The 21,812-nt window shown below is 43.2% G+C and overlaps 1 protein-coding gene across 9 annotated transcripts in view; it reads left to right on the top strand.

Moving 5' to 3' along the window:
* Positions 1–222: 222 nt before the first annotated feature.
* PRKDC (protein kinase, DNA-activated, catalytic subunit) overlaps positions 223–21,812 on the top strand; it is a 164,571-nt gene continuing 142,981 nt past the window's right edge. For all 9 annotated transcript variants that reach the window (XM_081258465.1, XM_081258461.1, XM_081258460.1 and 6 more), the window contains exons 1-10: positions 223–383; positions 2,196–2,272; positions 2,377–2,469; positions 2,763–2,837; positions 3,590–3,698; positions 4,112–4,224; positions 4,316–4,415; positions 15,757–15,812; positions 15,897–15,927; positions 16,414–16,571. In XM_081258465.1, coding sequence (XP_081114591.1) covers positions 230–383; positions 2,196–2,272; positions 2,377–2,469; positions 2,763–2,837; positions 3,590–3,698; positions 4,112–4,224; positions 4,316–4,415; positions 15,757–15,812; positions 15,897–15,927; positions 16,414–16,571 — 966 coding nt within the window. In that variant the 5' untranslated portion in view covers positions 223–229. The remainder of the gene's footprint in view (positions 384–2,195; positions 2,273–2,376; positions 2,470–2,762; positions 2,838–3,589; positions 3,699–4,111; positions 4,225–4,315; positions 4,416–15,756; positions 15,813–15,896; positions 15,928–16,413; positions 16,572–21,812) is intronic.

Below are 21,812 nucleotides of genomic sequence, written 5' to 3'. Positions count from 1 at the left end.
CCCCCGGGGCACTTCTGCGCCCGGGTCCGATGTGCGTACTCGCCGAGGACCCCGCTCCCTTCAGCCCGCTAAGGCCCCGCCCCTCGCAGAACTCCGCCCCGTTGCCTCAGGGGCACTTCCGGGCCCGGCAGCTGTGTGCACGCGCCGGAAGTCCCGCCCCCCGCCAAGTTCCCCTAGGCACTTGCGGCCCGGGTGGCGTGTGCGCACGCGCAGATTGTTGCTGGGCGTCATGGCGGACGCGGGCTCTGGCGTTCGGCGTGCTCTGCTTCAGTTACAGGAGTCCTTGTCTGCGGCCGACCGCTGCGGAGCGGCGGTGGCCAGTTGTCAGCTGCTGCGGGGCCTGGGGCAGGAGTGCGTGCTGAGCTCCGGCCCTGCGCTGCTGGGTGGGTACGGCTCCGGGCTTCCGACAGCCCGTAGCCCGGCAGCCCTTGCGGGTCCGGCGTGGGCGCCTCGGGCGGTGCTTGAACGCGCTGGTCGGAATTCGTGATGTGTGTAAAAGTGGTTTGTCAGCTGCCTCTTTTCTTAACAGCAGAGGAAAGGTATCTTAAAACCAAAGGTGGTGAAAATGACCCGAATTTGGTATCATTGCTATCCGTGGCGGGGAGGGACAACGAGAGGAGAGTATTTTCTTCCACCTCAGTGTCGCCTAAACCCACCAGCACCTTTTCCAAACCCCTGTGTTTGCTGTTCCTTCTTTTGAGAAGCAAGCCATGCTATTCTTTTAACTCTTTAGCTATGCCTGGATGAGAACTTTTCCTTTTGCAGCAAAAGTGCCTCATTTCAGCATTTTTAAATGCGTCATCGCGTGAAAACATCTGTGATATTCCCTTTTTTTTTTAAAGGGGAAAGTGAATCTTTTTTAAATTTTTTATTTCATTTATTTTTGGCTGCATTGGGTCTTCGTTGTTGCTGCGCGCGGGCTTTCTGTAGTTGCAGCGAGCGGGGGCTACTCTTCGTTGCGGTTCACGGGCTTCTCACTGCGGTGGCTTTTGTTGTGGAGCACGGGCTCTAGACGCGCGGGCTCTAGAGCGCAGGCTCAGTAGTTGTGGCGCACGGGCCGGCCCAGGGCTCGAACCCGCGTCGGTAGGCGGATGCTTGACCACTGCGCCACCAGGGAAGTCCCAGTGTTATTCCCTTTTAAAGCCGCAAGTATGCAGACTCTTCATGTTGTGTCCGCTTAATTAGAAGGTAGATGAGATTTTCTTCCTGAAAAAGTCATTGTTGAATAAGGTGGAGTGATACTGTAAGCAAAGTCTTGAAGAAGATGCTGTGCAGTACCTATATGTTGTCAGGGGTGTATTAATGGGGAAATTAATGACCAAACAGCAGCGTCATTGTGTTAAGTGTTTTCTAGTCTGAGTTCTCGGAGTTCAGTTTTGTTCCTTTAGTAACTTTTCGTAAAGCAGTTCCAGGTTCACTCTGCATATCCAGGGTGTGTCCTTTCACTTGAAAGTGTACTAGTTTTCTTTTGGTGCTGAAACATACTACTGGCTTGGTGTTTACAACAGCGCAGGTTTGTCAGTCTTATAGTTGTGTGGTTGGAAGCCCAGCACGGGTCTCATAAAGCTGAAATCAAGGCAGCAGGCAGGGCCACTTTCCTTTTCTGAAGGCTCTGAGGGAGAATTCTTTTCCTTTTTCATTTAGGTTGTTAGCAGACTTCAGTTCCTCGCAGTTGCAGCATTGAGGTCCCTTTTTCCTTGCTGGCGTTCCTTGCTTCTAGAAGACCCCTGCATTTCTTGGATTACGCTGCCCCCCTCCCCCTTCATCTTCAAAGCCAGCAGCAGAGGGTCAAGTGACATGCTTGGAATCTGTCCTGCTTTCCTGTACTCCCTCTCCTTCCTCCCTCTTCCACTTGTGAGGGCCCTTGTGATTGCATTGGGCCCACCTGATGGCCCGGGACACTCACCAGTTTAAGGTCAGCTGATTAGCAACCTGATTTTCATTTGCCATGTAAAGTTAGCATATTCACAGGTGTGACACTAGGAATTAGGGTTCTGGCATCTTTGGGGCCATTGTTCGGCCTACCTCATTGCTGTGGAACATCTAGAATTTCCCATTTTCCAAAATACGGCAGCCTTAGGCTAGTGCTTTATCACTTAAGAGGCTGAATTGCAAAACAAGCAGCACCTTTAGGGTGGGTTTATGGAGTACCTTGGCAGCTCTCTTAATTTGTTTTGTCTGTTTGTTTTTTCCAGCATTACACACTTCCTTAGTTTTTTCCAAAGATTTTGGTTTGCTTGTATTTGTTCGGAAATCACTTAGCGTTGATGAAGTAAGTTGAAGATTTTTCACTTTGCTCTTCTAGTATATTCCTTCACGTTGAGGTGACTTTTTTTCTTAGCCGTGTTTCTGTAATGTTTATTTCTTTTATTATAGTTTCGTGATTGTAGAGAAGAAGCCCTAAAGTTTTTATGTGTTTTCTTAGAGAAAATTGGCCAGAAGATCACACATTATTCTCTCGATATTAAGGTAAGGAGGAAAAAACATACCTCGTTATATACCAATGTCCCTTTTAACTTATGATATAAGTTACTTAATTTTATTTCTGCCCTTCTTGTTGGGGAGTTTATTTTTGCTTGATTGTGTTAGAAATTAAGTGGCTATTTTTTAAAAAATTTAATGAGCTAAGGCCCTTGTGGAAAACTATTAAATTGTAATATATACTGGTATCGCTCCTCCCAGGCATAGTTTTAGCTGTTAAGTCTTAGTTATAAGAACTAAGGTCTTATTGATGATTTTGATATGTCTCCTTTTAAAACCAGAATACTTGTACCAGTGTTTATACAAAAGATAAAGCTGCTAAATGTAAAATTCCAGCCCTAGAACTTCTTATTAAGGTAATTAAAAAAAATATTTCTAAGTGCATGTATTTTCTATTAAATGTATCTCTTGAACTGAAAATTGGAGTTCTGGGTTATGTTTTGTGTGAGAGACGTTGTAGAATCACATTGATGTGTGGAGAAGATGCATGTTTCCCAACCATCACCCACCCAATAACAACCTTGGTATTTTGCCCTCACACCCTTCTGGGTAGCAGAGGGAGAAGTTCGGTTGTGGGAGGTATGAGGGGGAAGGTAGCGCGGAGTATAAGGAATTGGCTGCCCCTCCATTACCCTATTACCCTTACTGTGAAAACCTAAACGCTGCTAAGAATTGCCAGAGCTCATCTCATTGTGTCTTTGAATGTTTTCCTAAAACCTTACACTGGGATGGGTCTGTGTGTTGTATGTAAGTGGTCATTGGGCTTACTGTCATCTAGGTATCTGTTTAGGTGTGTCTCTCTTAGAATTGCTTTGGGTCTTGTTGGTCCTTGTCTTAATATGTCTCTGAGAACACGTGTCTAGTCCTAGTGTAGTATTCGTGGGAAGGTGATATTAGGTCTACCTCCCATTCCCCTTTGTAGCCCCTGCTTTTCCACCACCCACCTCAACCCGTCCTCCCAAATAACGTGGCTGGATAAGAGCCCTGAGAAGTGGAGGGTGAGTGCCCTAGAGACACGTGGGTGTGGAAGTGTGTGTGTGAGCAGGTGTGGTAGATGGAAACCTTTTTGCTGCTGTCTTGTGCACTCGGCTACCTTGTGTTCTTTCAGTTACTTCAGACTTTGAGAAGTTCGAGCCTCATGGATGAATTTAGAGTTGGAGAGTTATTTAGCAAGTTCTATGGAGAACTTGCATTGAAAACAAAAATACCAGATACAGGTGAGCTGTATTTAAATGTTATTTAAAAAAATATTTTAACAAATTAAAAAATGATTAGTGTCAGACTTAGGCTTTCTCTGCCAAGGTATTTATATGCTTCACAGATGAATTCTTTTTACTGAAAACAAACCAAAATGGAGACAGGAAACAATGTGTGAAGTCTTACAAAAATTTTAATCTTTACAAAAGATTTCTTTAAATAGAAAACTCACAACGCGTGTCAAATGTAATTTAGTTTATAATAAATTTGCATAAAACATCACGGAAGATTCAGTACATAAAACTAGATATTTTGTGTGGCTTATCGTGAAATTATTTTGAACTGAACATCCTTTCATTTTCTTATTTGTGCATTTTTGTTTAATTTATCTAAGTGATTTTAGGCCTAAATTTGTCTAAAATTTATTTTTCAGTTTTAGAAAAGATATATGAGCTCCTAGGAGTATTAGGCGAAGTTCATCCTAGTGAGATGGTAAATAATTCAGATAAACTCTTCCGGGCTTTTCTGGGTGAACTTAAGACCCAGGTATGATAAACTTTATGATCTTCTTTTCTGCTTACATATATCTGGTGAATTTTTCTCTTTTAATGATATCTGGTTAAAACTCTCCTTTCAGATGACATCAACAGTGAGAGAGCCCAAACTTCCAGTTCTGGCAGGGTGTCTGAAGGGACTGGCTTCGCTTCTGTGTAACTTCACTAAATCCATGGAAGAAGGTATCGCTTGATGGCACTTGAGTTTCTTTATTCAAAAACTACTGGTCTAAAATGAATTACTGTGTATTTTTTTGAACTTTTATACCAGTTGTGGATTCACATGTGGCTGGGAGAGGCAATAGAGAGATTCCATGGGTCCCTCACCCCGTGTCTCCTGATGATGTCTGTCATAGCTGTAGCACGGTAGCACAGCCTGATAAAATCTGTGGACCTTGCTCAGATTCCACGTGCTTCATGTGAACACATTTGTGTCCTGGGTTTAGTTTTGTGCAGTTTTACCAGGTGTGGACTTGTGTACGCACCATGGCAGCCAGGATACTGAGCAGCCCATCGCCAGGAGGATCCTTCATGCTCCCCTTTTATGGCCACAGCCCCCTCCCCCTGCTCCCTCCTCCCCTCCTCCCTCCCCTCCTCCCCCTCCCCTCTCAGTGAGCACTTGGGTTGCTTCTACTTTTTGACTGTTGTGAATAATGCTGCCGGAAAATGGGTGTGCAAATACCTGGAGTCCCTGCTTTCATTTTGGGGGTATATCCCCAGAAGTGGGCTTGTTGGACCATGTGGTAGTTCTATATTTAATTTTTTGAGTAATCGCCTTAGTGTTTTCCACAGGGGCTGCACTAATTTACGTTCCCACCAACAATGCACAGTTTCTCCGCATCCTCACCAGTACTTGTTGTTTTCTGTTGTTTGATCGTAGCCATGGTAGTGGGTGTGAGGTGGTATCTCACTGCATCTCCCTGATGGCTGATGGTGTTGAGTTTTTTCACAAGTGCCTGTTGCACCCCCTCTCTCTTCTTGGGAGAGATGTCTATTCAAGTTCTTTGCCCATTTAAAAAGTCAGATCATTTGACTTTTTGTTACTGAGTTGTAGGGGTTATTTGTATATTCTGCATATCAGTTCCTTGTCAGATACATGATTTGCCAATATTTTCTCCTATTCCATGAATTACCTTTTCACTCTGTTGACTGTGCCATTTGATGTGCAAAAGTTGTTTATTTTGATGAAGTCCAGTTAATCTGTTTTTTCTTTGGTTGCCTGTGATTTTGGTGCCATCTCCAGGAGATCTATTGCCAGGTTACTGAATCGTTGTGTGCCTGTGTAGAAAATAGTTGGTGTGGGTCAATCCTTGGTTCTGTGTTCTGTTGGTCTGTGTGTCTGTTCTCCTGCCAACAGCACACTATCTTTTTGATATAACTATATAGTGAGCCTTAAATGTCGGGTGCCGTTAAGTCCTCGCATTTTATTCTTCCTTTTAAAAATGATTTTGGTATTATAAAGTCTGTGCTTTTCCACGTCAGTCTTAGAATAAGTTGGTCTGTGTCTGAGAAACCTTGCTTATATTTTGATGGTCGTTGTGCTAAACTGGTAGAACAGTTTGGGGAGAGTTGATATCTCTACCACGTTGAATCTTCCAATCCACGAGCACAGTGTACCTCTTCGCTTGTTTAGGTCCTCTTTGATTTCCTTCATTAGCATTTTGTACTTCTTACGCTGGAAATCCTCACCTGTTGATTTTAAACTCTGTTTAATACAAGTTTCTACGTAGCCGTCAGTAGTGTTCTTCTCTAGTATCTCAGAATTAAAAGTTCAGAGGATAATCTAGCTATGACAGCATTGTAAGCATTAGGAAAGTCATTTCTTTTTACAAGACAAATAAAACGTTTAACCCCATAAATTCTTCACAAGAAAACAATCGGTTTGCCCTTCCTTACTGTGTTTTGTTCAGATAATTGCCAAATTTTTCTCCCTCCAGCATGTGTTTGCTTTCATTAAATCGGAACTTAAGAAATGGCCAGTGTCCAGTGATTCTGGCCTGTGAAAACAGCAGTTTCGGATGCTTCCGAAACTGCTGCTGTTCCTCTTCACCCCGTCTTTGTTGCCTCTGACCAGGAACACTGGCGCAGCTCCACCTGCTTTCCCTTCCTCGGTCTCCTCTCTTTGATCCATGGCTGTGGCCGGCTTCCCACCCTTTCACGTTCCTGCTCAAAGATCTGTTTTCTGAAGCCTTTGTGCTCCCCCTGTGTGGGTCACTTCCTTGGGATTCTGTAGTCCTCTCTGTGACAGCACTTTCTGTGACGTATTTTTAATCTGCGAGGTTGTCTGTTTTTTTTGTCACTTGACCATGGTGGCAGGTAAGTTGCTTATTTCTTTTTGTCCTTGCTTCCTATATTAATTGACGTTTGGCGAACAAGAAAAATAATAGCACTTACTGCTTACTTACTGTGTGCTAAAGATTATTCTATTCATACTGCAAGGAAAATTCCTGTAATAACTCACTAAGGTAGGTGATAATATCTTTGTTTCATACATTAGAAAACTAGAACTAAGTAACTTCTCCAAAGTCACTCAAGTAGCAAGGTAGGCAGAATAATGGCTTCCAAAGACGTCCTCATTCTAATCCCAGCACCTGTGACTTAGGTTATATCACAAAGGGGAGTCAGGTGGCAGACGGGATTAAGGTTGCTCATCACCTGACTGTGAGATGAGGTTATCCAGGTGGGCCCAGTATGATCACAAAAGTACTTAAACGGGGGTGAGGGAGGCTGCATGGTCCCTGTGACAGGAGAAGCTGGCTTTGAGGATGGAGAAGGGGCCCGGAGCCAAGGAGAGCGAGCAGCCTCTAGAGTCAGGAGAAGGCAGCCCTGAAAGCCTCTAGAAAAGAACACACCCTGATGACACCTTGACTTTATGTTATTTTATTTTACTTTTTCCTTTTTTTTTTTCCTCTTTCCCGGCCGTGCCTCATGGCTTGCAGGATTTAAGTTCCCTGACCAGGGATTGAACTCGGGCCCTGGCAGTGAAAGTGCCGAGTCCTAACCACTGAACCGTCAGGGAGTTCCCTATTTTATTTTTTTAAATGAAGTATAGTTGCAATGCAATATTATGTTAGTTTCAGGCATACAGCATAGTGATCTGAGGATGAAATACCTTTGGAAATGATCACCTCGACGAGTCTAGTAACCATATGTCACCAGACGAAGTTACTATGATATTATTGACTATATTCCCCATGCTGTGTGTCACATCCTCGTGACTGACTTACTTCACAATGCGAAGTTTGGGGCTCTTAATCTCCTTCACCTGTTTCACTCATCCTCCCACCTCCATTCTCTCTGGCAACATGCAGTTTGCTCTCTGTATCTGTCTGTTTCTGTTTTGTTTGTTCATCTGTTTTTTAGATTCCACATATAAGTGAGACAAATACGTGGTGTTTGTCTTTCTGTGTGACTTACTTCACTTAGCATAATACTCTCTAGGCCCATCCATGTAGTTGCAGATGGCAAGACTTCTTGGTTTCTTACGGCTGAACAGTATTCCTACAAATATGTATATATACAAAAATATTCACCACATTTTTTTTATCCATCCATTTATCCATGGGCACTTAGATTGCTTCCATATTTTGCTGTTGTAAATAATGCTGTTTTGAACACTGGAGTGCATATATTTTTTCTAATTAGTATTTTTGTTTTCTTTGGGTAAATACACAGAAGTGAAATTGCTGGAACCTGTGGTGGTTAATTTTTTTGGAATTTTTGAATTTAATTTTATTTTTTTATACAGCAGGTTCTTGTTAGTTATCTATTTTATACATATTGGTGTATATATGTCAATCCCAGTCTCCCAATTCATCCCACCACCACCACCCCCCTGCCACCTTCTCCCCTTGGTGTCCGTATGTTTGTTCTCTATGTCTTTATCTCTTTCTGCCCTGCAAACCGGTTCATTTGTACCATTTTTCTAGGTTCACATATATGCATTAATATACTATATTTGTTTTTCTCTTTCTGACTTACTTCACTCTGTATGACAGTTTCTAGATCCATCGACGTCTCTACAAATGACCCAATTTCATTCCTTTGTATGGCTGAGTAATATTTCATATATATGTAACACATCTTCTTTATCCATTTGTCTGTCGATGAGCATTTAGGTTGCTTCCATGACCTGGCTATTGTAAGTAGTGCTGCAGTGAACATTGCGGGGCAAGTGTCTTTTTGAATTATGGCTTTCTCTGGGTATATGCCCAGTAGTGGGAATGCTGGTTCATATGGTAATTCTGTTTTCAGTTTTTAAGACACCTCCATACTGTTCTCCACAGTGGCTGTATCAATTTACATTCCCACCAACAGTGCAAGAGGGTTCCCTTTTCTCCACACCCTCATCAGCATTTGTTGTTTGTAGATTTTCTGATGGTGCCCATTCTAACTGGTGTGAGGTGATACCTCATTGTGGTTTTGATATGCATTTCTCTAATAATTAGTGATATTGAGCAGCTTTTCATGTGCCTCTTGGCCATCTGTATGTCTTCGCTGGAGAAATATTCATTTAGGTCTTCTGCCCATTTTTGGATTGGGTTGTTTGTTTTTTTAAGATTGAGCTTCATGAGCTGTTTATATATTTTGGAGATTAATGCTTTGTCTGTTGATTCGTTTGCAAATATTTTCTCCTATTCTGAGGGTTGTCTTTTCATCTTGTTTGTAGGTTCCTTTGTTTTGCAAAAGCTTTTAAGTTTCATTACGCCCCATTTGTTTATTTTTGTTTTTACTTCCATTACTCTAGGAGGTGGATCAAAAAAGATCTTGCTGTGATTTATGTCAAAGAGTGTTCTTCCTATTTTTTTCTCTAAGAGTTTTATAGTGTCTGGTTTTACATTTAGGTCTCTGATCGTTTTGTTTTGTTTTGTTTTGTTTTGTTTTTGCTGTACGCGGGCCTCTCACTGCTGTGGCCTCTCCTGTTGTGGAGCACAGGCTCCGGACGCGCAGGCCCAGCGGCCATGGCCCATGGGCCCAGCCGCTGCGCGGCATGTGGGATCCTCCCGGACCGGGGCACGAACCCGCGTCCCCTGCATTGGCAGGCGGACTGTCAACCACTGCGCCACCAGGGAAGCCCTCTAATCCATTTGAGTTTATTTGTGTATATGGTGTTAGGAAGTGTTCTAATTTCATTCTTTTACATGTAGCTGTCCAGTTTTCCCAGCACCACTTATTGAAGAGGCCTGTCTTTTCTCCGTTGTATATTCTTGCCTCCTTTGTCATAGATTAGTGGACCATAGGTGCATGGGTTTATCTCTGTGCTTTTTATCTTGTTCCATTGATCTATATTTCTGTTTTTGTGCCAGTACCATATAGTCTTGATTACTGTAGCTTTGTAGTATAGTGTGAAGTCTGGGAGTCTGATTCCTCCTGCTCAGTTTTTTTCCCCTCAAGACTGCTTCGGCTATTCGGGGTCTTTTGTGTCTCCATACAAATTTTAATATTTTTTGTTCTAGTTTTATAAAAAATGCCACTGGTAATTTGATAGGGATTGCATTGAATCTGTAGATTGCTTTGGGTAGTAGTCATTTTCACAATATTGATTCTTCTAATCCAAGAACGTGATATATGTCTCCATCTGTTTGTGTCATCTTTTATTTCTTTCATCAGTGTCTTATAGTTTTCTGAGTACAGGTCTTTTACCTCCTTAGGTAGGTTCATTCCTAGGTATTTTATTCTTTTTGTTGCAGTGGTGAGTGGTATTGTTTCCTTGATTTCTCTGTCTGATCTTTCGTTGTTAGTGTATAGGAATGCAAGAGATTTCTGTATATTAATTTTATATCCTGCAACTTTACCAAATTCGTTGATTAGCTCTAGTAGTTTTCTGGTAGCATCTTTAGGATTCTCTATGTATAGTATCATGTCATCTGCAAACAGTGACAGTTTACTTTTTCTTTTCCAATTTGTATTCCTTTTATTTATTTTTTCTTATTGCCATGGCTAGGACTTCCAAAATTATGTTGAATAATAGTGGTGAGAGTGGACATCCTTGTCTTGTTCCTGATCTTATAGGAAATGCTTTCAGTTTTTCACCATTGAGAAAGCTGTTTGCTGTGGGTTTGTCATATATGGCCTTTATTATGTTGAGGTAGGTTCCCTCTATGCCCACTTTCTGGAGAGTTTTTATCATAAATTGTTGTTGAATTTTGTTACAAGCTTTGTCTGCATCTATTGAGATGATCATTTGGTTTTTATTCTTCAATTTGTTGATATGGTGTATCGCATTGATTGATTTGCGTATATTGAAGAATCCTTGCATCCCTGGGATAAACCCCACTTGATCATGGTGTATGATCCTTTTAATATGTTCTTGGATTCTGTTTGCTAGTATTTTGTTGAGGATTTTTGCATTTATATTCATCGGTGATATTGGTCTTTGTCCGGTTTTGGTATCAGGGTGATGGTGGCCTCGTAGAATGAGTTTGGGAGTATTCCTCCCTCTGCAATTTTTTGGAAGAGTTTGAGAAGGATGGGTGTTAGCTTTTCTCTAAATGTTTGATAGAATTCACCTGTGAAGCCATCTGGTCCTGGACTTTTGTTTGTTGGAAGATTTTTAATCACAGTTTCAGTTTCATTACTTGTGATTGGTCTGTTCGTATTTTCTGTTGCCTCTTGGTTCAGTCTTGGAAGGTTATACCTTTCTAAGAATTTGTCCATTTCTTCCAGGTTGTCCATTTTATTGGCATAGAGTTGCTCGTAGTAGTCTCTTATGATGCTTTGTATTTCTGCCGTGTCTGTTGTAACTTCTGCTTTTTCATTTCTAATTTATTGATTTGAGTCTTTCTCCTTCTTTTTTTTGATGAGTCTGGCTAAAGGTTTATCAATTTTGTTTATCTTCTCAAAGAACCAGCTTTTAGTTTTCTTGGTCTTTATTATTGTTTTCTTTGTTTCTGTTTCATTTATTTCTGCTCTGATCTTTATGATTTCTTTCCTTCTACTAACTTTGGGTTCTGTTTGTTCTTTCTCTAGTTCCTTTAGGTGTAAGTTTAGATTGTTTATTTGAAAATTTTCTTGTTTCCTGAGGTAAGACTGTATTGCTATAAACTTCCCTCTTAGAACTGCTTTAGCTGCATTCCATAGGTTTTGGATCGTCGTGTTTTCATTGTCATTTGTCTCTAGGTATTTTTTGATTTCCTCTTTGATTTCTTCAGTGATCTCTTGGTTATTTAGTAATGTATTGTTCAGCCTCCATGTGTTTGTGTTTTTTCTGTTTTTTTTTTCCCTGTAATTGATTTCTAATCTCATAGTGTTGTGGTCAGAAAAGATGCTTCATATTATTTCAGTTTTCTTAAATTTACCGAGGCTTGATTTGTGACGCAAGATGTGATCTATCCTGGAGAATGTTACGTGTGCACTTGAGAAGAAAGTGTAATCTGCTGTTTTTGGATGAAATGTCCTATAAATATCAATTAAGTCCCTCTTGTTTAATGTATCATTTAAAGCTTGTATTTCCTTATTTATTTTTTGTTTGATCTGTCCACTGGTGTAAGTGGGGTGTTAAAGTCCCCTACTATTACTGTGATATTGTCGATTTCTCCTTTCATGGTTGTTATTTAGCATTTGCCATATGTATTGAGCTGCTCCTATGTTGGGTGCATATATATTTATAATTGTTATATCTTTTTCTTGGTTTGATTTCCTTGATCATTATGTAGTGTCCTTCCTTGTCTCTTGTAACATTCTTTATTTTAAAGTCTATTTTATCTGATATGAGTATTGCTGCCCCAGTTTTCTTTCTTTTTTTTTTTTTGCGGTATGTGGGCCTCGCGCTGTTGTGGCCTCTCCCGTTGCGGAGCACAGGCTCTGGACGCGCAGGCTCAGCGGCCATGGCTCGGGTCCAGCCGCTCCGCGGCATGTGGGATCTTCCCGGACCGGGGCACGAACCCGTGTCCCCTGCATCGGCAGGCGGGCTCCCAACCACTGCACCACCAGGGAAGCCCCCCCAGTTTTCTTTTGATTTCCGTTTGCATGGAATATCTTTTTACATCCGCTCACTTTCAGTCTGTATGTGTCCCTACGTCTGAAGTGGGTCTCTTGTAGACAGCATATATATGGATCTTGTTTTCGTATCTGTTTAGCAAGCCTGTGTCTTTTGGTTGGAGCATTTAATCCATTCACATTTAAGGTAATTATTGGTACGCATGTTCTTATTACCGTTTTCTTAATTGTTGTGGGTTTGTTTTTGTAGGTCTTTTTCTTTTGTGTTTCCCACTTAGAGAAATTCCTGTAGCATTTGTTGTAGAGCTGGTTTGGTGGTGCTGAATTCTCTTAGCTTTTGCTTGTCTGTAAAGCTTTTGATTTCTCAGTCGAATCTGAATGAGATCCTTGTCGGGTAGAGTAATCTTGGTTGTAGGTTCTTCCTTTTCATCACTGTAAATATATCATGCCACTCCCTTCTGGCTTGTAGAGTTTCTGCTGAGAAATCAGATGTTAACCTTATGGGAGTTCCTTTGTATGTTATTTGTTGGTTTCCCTTGTTGCTTTCAGTAATTTTTTTTGTCTTTAAGTTTTGTCCATTTGATTACTATGTTTCTTGGCATGTTTCTCCTTGGGTTTATCCTTCCTGGGACTCTGCGTTTCCTGGACTTGGGTGGCTGTTTCCTTTTTGATGCTAGGGGTGTTTTCGACTACAATCTCTTCAGATATTTTCTCGGGTCCTTTCTTTCTCTCTTCTCCTTCTGGGATCCCTTTAATGTGAATGTTGGTGCATTTAATGTTGTCCCAGAGGTCTCTTAGGCTGTCTTCATTTCTTTTCATTCTTTTGTCTTTATTCTGTTCTGTGGCAGTGAATTCCACCGTTTTGTCTTCCAGATCACTTATCCATTCTTCTGCCTCAGTTATTCTGCTATTGATTCCTTCTAGTGTTTTTTTCATTTCACTTACTGTATTCTTCATCTCTGTTTGTTCTTTAATTCTTTTAGGTATCTGTTCTTTAATTGCTCTACATCTTTGTTAAACATTTCTTGCATCTTCTCCATCTTTGCCTCCATTCTTTTCCTGAGGTCCTGGATCATATTCACTGTCATTATTTTGAATTTTTATTTTGGAAGGTTGCCTATCTCCATTTCATTTAGTGGTTTTCCTGGGGTTTTGTCTTGTTTCTTCATCTGGTACAAAGTTATCTGCCTTTTCATTTTGTCTATCTTTCTGTGAATGTGGTTTTCCTTCCATAGGCTGCAGGATTGTAGTTCGATCACGTGGTAGTTTTATTTTTGAGTTTTTGGGGAACTCCTCACAGTTTTCCTCAGTGGCTGCAGCAGTTTACTTTCCCGTCGGCAGTGCAGGAGGGAACGTGTTCCTTTGGCTCCTCATCTTGCCTGATTCTGTGTGTTTGTTTCTGTGTATTTGGTAGGTCAGCTGCATTTCCTGGTCTTGGTATAGAAGGTGCCCTGTGGGGCCCGGTAGTGCAGTGCCCCCAGACTGCATTGGAGCCGGGTGCCCCAGGAGCGTCCCCTGTGTGGCCAGGCCAGGCTGGCCTCCCGTGTGCTACTGTGTGCGCTGGGCTCTGAGGCCCGGATACAGCTGTTGCTGGTGCTCCGGTGTGTGCGGCCAGCCCTTGGGGCAGGAGCCACGTTGGGGGATGCTGGTGCTGGCCAGAGGTGTCTGGCCAGGCAGGGGTGGATTTGGAGGGGCTCTGGTGCCGGCAGAGGGCACGCACCAGGACTGGTGGGGCGTGGGCTGCTTGGGAGGAGCGCGGGCCGTGGTGGGTCTGCAGCTGAAACCGGGTGGGGTGAGCGGGGCTGTGACGGGTAAGATGGGGAGTGAGAAAGGGGCTGGCAGTACCCGGCCAGCTCGGTGGAGGACAGGGCTCCCATAGCCCCCCCCCCCCCCACAGCCAGCATCTGGTGCTCGCCAGCCCCTGGGGACCCTGAGAACGTGCCAGCAGAGCCCTACCCCTTTGGCACACGATTTGGAGTGAGTCCATGCCACTCCTTCATGGGAGAGGAGACCCAGGTGCTTTTCGAGCTGCAGCCCCTGTGCTGGGCCTCGGGGGGAGCGGCTCTCGTTCCTTGCAGTCCCCTGGCTCTCCCGGATGTTCTGGGGGCTTGTCTTGCGGGTACAGGGTCTCCAGCTGGGGAGCCCGATGTGGGTCCGGACCCTGCAGTCGCATTGCTGGGGGAGCAGGCCACACTGCGCCGGCCCGTCTGCGTGGCTGCTTTCTGCCTTCAGCTGTGCAAGTTCTGTCCTGCTGGTCCTCAGGGCATTTTCAGAGAGTTTTCTACTTGTACCTGTGATCTTGATTTCAGATTTCTCACCTCCAGAACTGTGTGGTAATAAGTTTGTGTTGTTTTAAGCTCCTGAGTTTGTGATAATTGGTTACAGCAGCGACAGGAAACTAATGTAACCAGCACGTGGCAGGACTGGGATTTAAGCCTTGGTCTGAGGCTAAAATTTGCAGTTTATGGTCACGCTGTGATTATGTGTCTTCAGGCGGTAATACTCAGAACTAATACGTTTGTTCATAGAGCATGTCTTTGCCGGGTGTCTTCTGTCTGAAGAGTGATGGATTGGGTGCTGGGCTCAGAGATGGGAATCCCTGGGTTCCTGCCATCGCGAGCTCAGTGTGGTGAGAAGACAGACGAGGAGCACAAGCTCTGCAGATTTCAGGGTTCATTTGTGCACGCACGCCGGGTACTGTGAGTGGGAATCTTGAGCATGGAGAGATGGAGGAGGTGCACAGCCCACGGTTCTTTTTGGGGAGGTGACGAGAGGCAAAGGCCTGCAGGGTGGCGAGGGGCCTGTTGGGGAGGGGCTGGGGAGGATGTTCCAGGCAGCGGGAGCAGTGGGTTTCCGGGCGTCCAGGCTGCCGGCTGTGGTCGGGTTCATGAGAGCTGGGCTGCCTGCTGCAGAGCGCTGGGGAGGGGTGAGGTCGCACAGAACGCGGGGTCAGTGTGAGAGGGGCTTCCGCGCTGTAATTTTTCTGTGACGAACAGGTCTGGGCCTTGATGTTTACGAGGTCTGCCTGCCTGCTTTGGCTGAGGTGTGCTTTAGTGCAGCGCCGAGAGCCATGGTTCTTGGTGGCAGTGAGCAGCTGAAGTCCGTCCACTGGTTATTGAGCTGCAGGCCAGAACCTGGCTTTTCGTCCCGGACGTATCTAGCTGTGGCCGCTGTGCAGCATCCACACTTAGCGTGCATGCACCACGTAGGACTGGATCCTGTGGGAGAAAGGAGACCTCAGGACATGGCCTTGGCAGTCTCCCGAGATAGGATATGTACAGCTGTGTGTGTGGGCAGGGTCAGCTCGGGAGCCTGGGCGCAGAGGCCTGCAGGATGCCTGAGGGAGGCCCCTCTGGAGGCGGCTGATGCCAAGAGACCAGAGCAGAGTCCAGCTCGGCACAGGCAGCGCCAGTCGCTGTCAGAGCGCACGCGGGACAGAGTGTTTAAGGGTCCGTCGGATGAAGACAGGAGAGGGAGGAGGGGGCCGTGCTGTCTGAAACAGAGCTGTTAGTTTTAAGACCTTGTGAGCTCGGTCAGATGATACGATTATGCTGTGTGACAGCGGCTGCTTTCTGTTTTTCCCCAGATCCCCAGACTTCAAGGGAGATTTTTGATTTTGCACTAAAGGCAATCTGTCCTCAGGTAAGATTTAATATTCCTCTTAATTCTTGTTCAGCTGAGCCTTGTGATTGTCAAACATTGATGGTAAATTTTTTTTTTTAATAGATTGATCTGAAGAGATACGCGGTGCCTTTGGGTAAGATCCTATATTTAATGAGGTGGAATGTTTCAGATTATTAAGTTAATGCATTGAGTGAACGTTTGCTTAAACTGTGAGTGAAAGTCAGTGCAATGACACCTGTGAGGCCTCCCATGCGGTTACGACGGGGCCTCTTGGGCGCTGGTTGAGATGGTCACACTTAGATCACATGATTGCAGAAAAAATCTCTTCAGAGCAACTCTCAGAGCAACTCTCAGGGGATCCAGATTGTTTGATTCTGACTTTATCTGAATAAACCCTGATCCTACTTCCGACCTTTGTTTTGGGAGTCACGGGCCTGTCGATGAGATGGAGGATGGGGGCAGCAGAGGTCTCGGGGCACCACTGGGTCACTAGAGTGAGGGTGCTGGAGCCTCCTTTGTGAGCACAGTTTTAACTTGACGTGTGCCTGAAGCTTTTTCTTAGCTCTTTGTTCCGCCCTTTGTTGTCTTATTTCAAATGTGATGTATTTTGCATTTGCAGCTGGCTTGTCCATATTTACCCTGCATGCATCTCAGTTTAGCACCTGCCTCCTGGACAACTACGTTTCCTTATTTGAAATACTGTCGAAATGGTGTAGCCACACAAATATGGAATTGAAAAAAGCTGCATATTCAGCTCTGGAATCTTTCCTGAAACAGGTACTGTTTAAAATTCTTTCTATGCAAAAAATTAAATTCCAGTCTTGTGCATGAACGTTTGAAAAGTAAATACAGGTTGATCCATTAGTTTCCATGGTACTTAAAGAAAAAGCATGCTTATCCATCAGCCGCATGGGCAGGTCTGGAAGAAACCTCAGAAGATGCCAGATCGGATCAGGGCCTCAGAGCCAAGGCTAGATGGAAGACGTGGTGGCAGGGAGGGACGGCTGGGAGGCCAGGGCTCCCTGGAGCCGGTGGCCCAGTGAGGGTGGGGGTCAGCATCAGCTGCCATGTTAAGACAAGATGCTTGTGTCTCCGTGGCTTCGTGACTGAGATGAGCCCACCTGCCCTGGGGTCTTTCCGTCCAGCTGGGGTGTGGATGCAGGGGGAGCCTGCAGGTGGCTGGGTGTCTCCATTGGCCAAGGAGCAGGTGCTGTGGTTCTGAGCGCCCAGTGGCAGCTGGAAACACCCAAGGGTGGGCTGGTGGCGGGAATGAGACTGGCTGGGGCGGCACTGATGGAAATTCTGAAGAGCGGCATTGGGAGCCCTCACGCACCTGGGGCACAGCTGCTGTCCTGCTGCAGGCATATCCCACAGCTCCTGTAGGGACTCTTGGGGCGTTTACTGCTTTATTTTATTTTATTTTTTCATAAGATAGCACTTACATGTGGAATCTAAAAAAAGGGTACAAATGAACCCATCCACAAAACAGAAATAGAGTCCCAGATGCAGCAGCAGACGCGTGGCTACCAGGGGTTGGGCTGCGGGGGCTCTTGTAACGGGACCAGCTGAGGACATTGCTGAGCAGCACCCTTGCCAACTGTTCTCGTGGCTCTGGAGCAGACATAATTTCAGCCCCTCTGATGGGTGTACAGTGTTACCCTACTGTGATTTTATTTGAATTTCCATGGTGACTGTTGATGATCTTTTTTTCCTGTAGTGGTTTGCCATTCTTATGTCTTGTTTTGTGACGTGTTCCTTCAGATCTTTTGCTTGCGTTGAAATCAGGTTGTATGTCATTTTATTAATGAGCTGTAAATGTTTCTTATACAATTAGGAGACAAACCCTTTTCTAAAAATAGTGCAAATAGTTTTTCTCTGTGGCTTCCCTTGTCTTTTTCTTAACTGTATCTTTTGAAGAGCAGGACTTTTAAAGTTTAAGTCCAATTTACCAGTTTTCCAATTGGTCCTCTTTTCTATACCCTAAGAAAACTTTACCTAATCCCGTGGTTGCAGAGATTTTCTCCTAGTTTTCCACAAGGAGTTTTGTAGTTCACAGTTTTAACATTTACGTTTAGGTTTATAACGCGTTTTGAGTTAGTTTTTGTGTATCACGTACAGTAACGTTTGAAGTTAATTTTTCCCCCTTTTTTTGATTCGAGCACCATTTGTTGAAGACTTCTTTCCCCATTGACTTACCTGGGCACCGTGGTCACAAAGCGGTTGACTACATGTGTGGAGGTTTATTTGTGGACTGTTGTTCCATTTGTCTTTCTGTCTGTCCTTACGGCAGTACCTCACTGTGTTGATGACTCCAGCTTTATATTAAGTCCTGAAATTAGGTAGTGGATGTCTTCCAATTTCACTCTTCTTTCCATTATTGTTTTGCCTATTGAATGAGCATTTTTTTTTAAGGCATTTTAAGAGTGAGAAATTGTGGAGAACAAAGTGACTTATTTTACACTGGAGAGAGAGAGAGAGAAATGAATTAGATTCATCTTGAGTGTCTGAGCTTTTATTTTTTTGAATTTTATTTTATTTTTTATACAGCAGGTTCTTATTAGTTATCTATTTTATACATATTGGTGTATATATCAGTTCCAATCTCCCAGTTCATCACACCACCACCACCACCACCCACCCCGCTTTCCCGCCTTGGTGTCCATACGTTTGTTCTCTGTGTCTATTGCTGCCTTGCAAACTAGTTCATCTGTACCATTTTTCTAGATTGCACATATATGTGTTTATATATGATATTTGTTTTTCTCTTTCTGACTTATTTCACTCTGTATGGCAGTCTCTAGGTCCATCCACAATGCTACAAATGACCAATTTCGTTCCTCTTTATGGCTGAGTAATATTCCACTGTATATTCGTACCACATCTTTTTTATCCATTCGTCTGTCGATGGGCATTTAGGTTGCTTCCATGACCTGGCTATTGTCAGTAGTGCTGCAGTGAACATTGGGGTGCATGTGTCTTTTTGAATTATGGTTTTGTCTCTGGGTATGTGCCCAGTAGTGGGATTGCTGGGTCATATGGTAATTCTATTTTTAGTTTTTTAAGGAACCTCCATACTGTTCTCCATAGTGGCTGTATCAATTTACATTCCCACCAACGGTGCAAGAGGGTTTCCTTTTCTCCACACCCCCTCTCCAGCATTTGTTGTTTGTACATTTTCTTTTTTTTTTTTTTTTTTAAGGTTTTAACATCTTTATTGGAGTATAATTGCTTAACAATGGTGTGTTAGTTTCTGCTTTATAATAAAGTGAATCAGTTATACATATACATATATCCCCATGTCTCTTCCCTCTTGCATCTCCTTCCCTCCCAACCTCCCTATCCCACCCCTCTAGGTGATCACAAAACACCGAGCTGATCTCCCAGTGCTATGCGGCTGCTTCCCGCTAGCTATCTATTTTACATTTGGTAGTGTATATATGTCCATGCCACTCTCTCACTTTGTCCCAGCTTACCCTTCCCCCTCCCCGTATCCTCAAGTCCATTCTCTAGAAGGTCTGTGCCTTTATTCCCGTCTTGTCCCTAGGTTCTTCATGACCATTTTTCTTTTTTTAGATTCCATATATATGTGTTAGCATACGGTATTTGTTTTTCTTTTTCTGACTTACTTCACCCTGTATGACAGACTCTAGGTCCATCCACCTCACTACAAATAACTCAATTTCGTTTCTTTTTATGGCTGAGTAATAGTCCATTGTATATATGTGCCACATCTTCTTTATCCATTCATCTGTTGATGGACACTTAGGTTGCTTCCATGTCCTGTCTATTGTAAATAGTGCTGCAATGAACATTTTGGTACATGACTCTTTCTGAATTATGGTTTTCTTAGGGTATATGCCCAGTAGTGGGATTGCTGGGTCATATGGTAGTTTTATTTTTAGTTTTTTTTTTTTTTTGCAGTACGCGGGCCTCTCACTGTTTTGGCCTCTCCCGTTGCGGGGCACAGGCTCCGGACGTGCAGGCTCAGCAGCCATGGATCACGGGCCCAGCCGCTCCACGGCATGTGGGATCTTCCCGGACCGGGGCACGATCCCGTGTCCCCTGCATCGGCAGGAGGACTCTCAACCACTGTGCCACCAGGGAAGCCCTATTTTTAGTTTTTTAAGGAACCTCCATACTGTTTTCCATAGTGACTGTATCAATTTATATTCCCACCAACAGTGCAGGAGGGTTCCCTTTTCTCCTCACCCTCTCCAGCATTTATTGTTTGTACTTTTTTTGATGATGGCCATTCTGACTGGTGTGAGATGATACCTCACTGTAGTTTTGATTTGCATTTCTCTAATGATTAATGATGTTGAGCATTCTTTCATGTGTTTGTTGGCAATCTGTATATCTCTTCTTTGGAGAAATGTTTGTTTAGGTCTTCTGCCCATTTTTGGATTGGGTTGTTTGTTTTTTTAATATTGAGCTGCATGAGCTGTGTATATATTTTGGAGATTAATCCTTTGTGCATTGATTCGTTTGCAAATATTTTCTCCCATTCTGAGGGTTGTCTTTTTGTCTTGTTTATAGTTTCCTTTGCTGTGCAAAAGCTTTTAAGTTTCATTAGGTCTCTTTTGTTTATTTTTGTTTTTATTTCCATTACTCCAGGAGGTGGGTCAATAAAGATCTTGCTGTGATTTATGTCAAAGAGTATTCTTCCTATGTTTTCCTCCAAGAGTTTTATAGTGTCTGGTCTTACATTTAGGTCTTTAATCCATTTCAAGTTTATTTTTGTGTATGGTGTTAGGGAGTGTTCTAATTTCATTCTTATGCACGTGGCTGTCCAGTTTTCCCAGCACCACTTATTGAAGAGACTGTCTTTTCTCCATTGTATATTCTTGCCTCTTTTGTCATAGATTAGTTGACCATAGGTGTGTGGGTTTATCTCTGGGCTTTCTATCCTGTTTCGTTGATCTGTATTTCTGTTTTTGTGCCAGTATCATGTTGTCTTGATTACTGTAGCTTTGTAGTATAGTGTGAAGTCCGGGAGTCTGATTCCTCCAGCTCCGTTTTTTCCCCTCAAGACTGCTTCGGCTCTTCGGGGTCTTTTGTGTCTCCATACAGATTTTAAGATTTTTTTGTTCTAATTTTGTAAAAAATGCCACTGGCAATTTGATAGGAATTGCACTGAATCTGTAGAATGCTTTGGGTAGTATAGTCGTTTTCACAATATTGATTCTTCCAATCCAAGAACATGGTATATCTCTACATCTTTTTGTGTCCTACACCATGATCAAGTGGGATTTATCCCAGGGATGCAAGGATTTTTCAATATGCGCAAATCAATCAATGTGATAAACCATATTAACAAATTGAAGAATAAAAACCATATGATCATCTCAGTAGATGCAGAAAAAGATTTTGACAAAATTCAACACCTATTTATGATAAAAACTCTCCAGAAAGTGGGTGTAGAGGGTACCTACTTCAACATAATAGAGGCCATATATGACAAACCCCCAGCAAACATGATTCTCAATGGTGAAAAACTGAAAGCATTTCCTATAAGCTCAGGAACAAGACAAGGATGTTCACTCGCCACTATTATTCAACATAGTTTTGGAAGTCCTAGGTACAGCAGTCAGAGAAGAAAAAGAAATAAAAGGTATATAAATTGGAAAAGAAGAAGTAAAACTGTCACTGTTTGCAGATGACATGATACTATACATAGATAATCCTAAATATGCCACCAGAAAACTACTAGAGCTAATCAATGAATTTGGTGAAGTTGTAGGATACAAAATTAATGCACAGAAATCTTTTGCATTCCTATACAGTAACAACAAAATATCAGAAAGAGAAATGAAGGAAACAATACCATTCAGCATTGCAACAAAAAGAATAAAGTACCTACCTAAGGAGCAATAAACCTACCTAAGGAGGTAAAAGACCTGTACTCAGAAAACTATATAAGACACTTGTCTTTCCTTCTGATTTTTAGTTTTGAGCCGTCCCCGTGGTCCCTCCTGTGGGTCCCAGTCTGTTGGTGACTGAACTCACCGGCCACTGGGC

Source organism: Mesoplodon bidens (genome assembly GCF_964165515.1).
Source record: "Mesoplodon bidens genome assembly, chromosome: 16".
Lineage (NCBI taxonomy): Eukaryota > Metazoa > Chordata > Mammalia > Artiodactyla > Ziphiidae > Mesoplodon > Mesoplodon bidens.
This window is presented reverse-complemented; position numbering and strand designations above follow the sequence as displayed.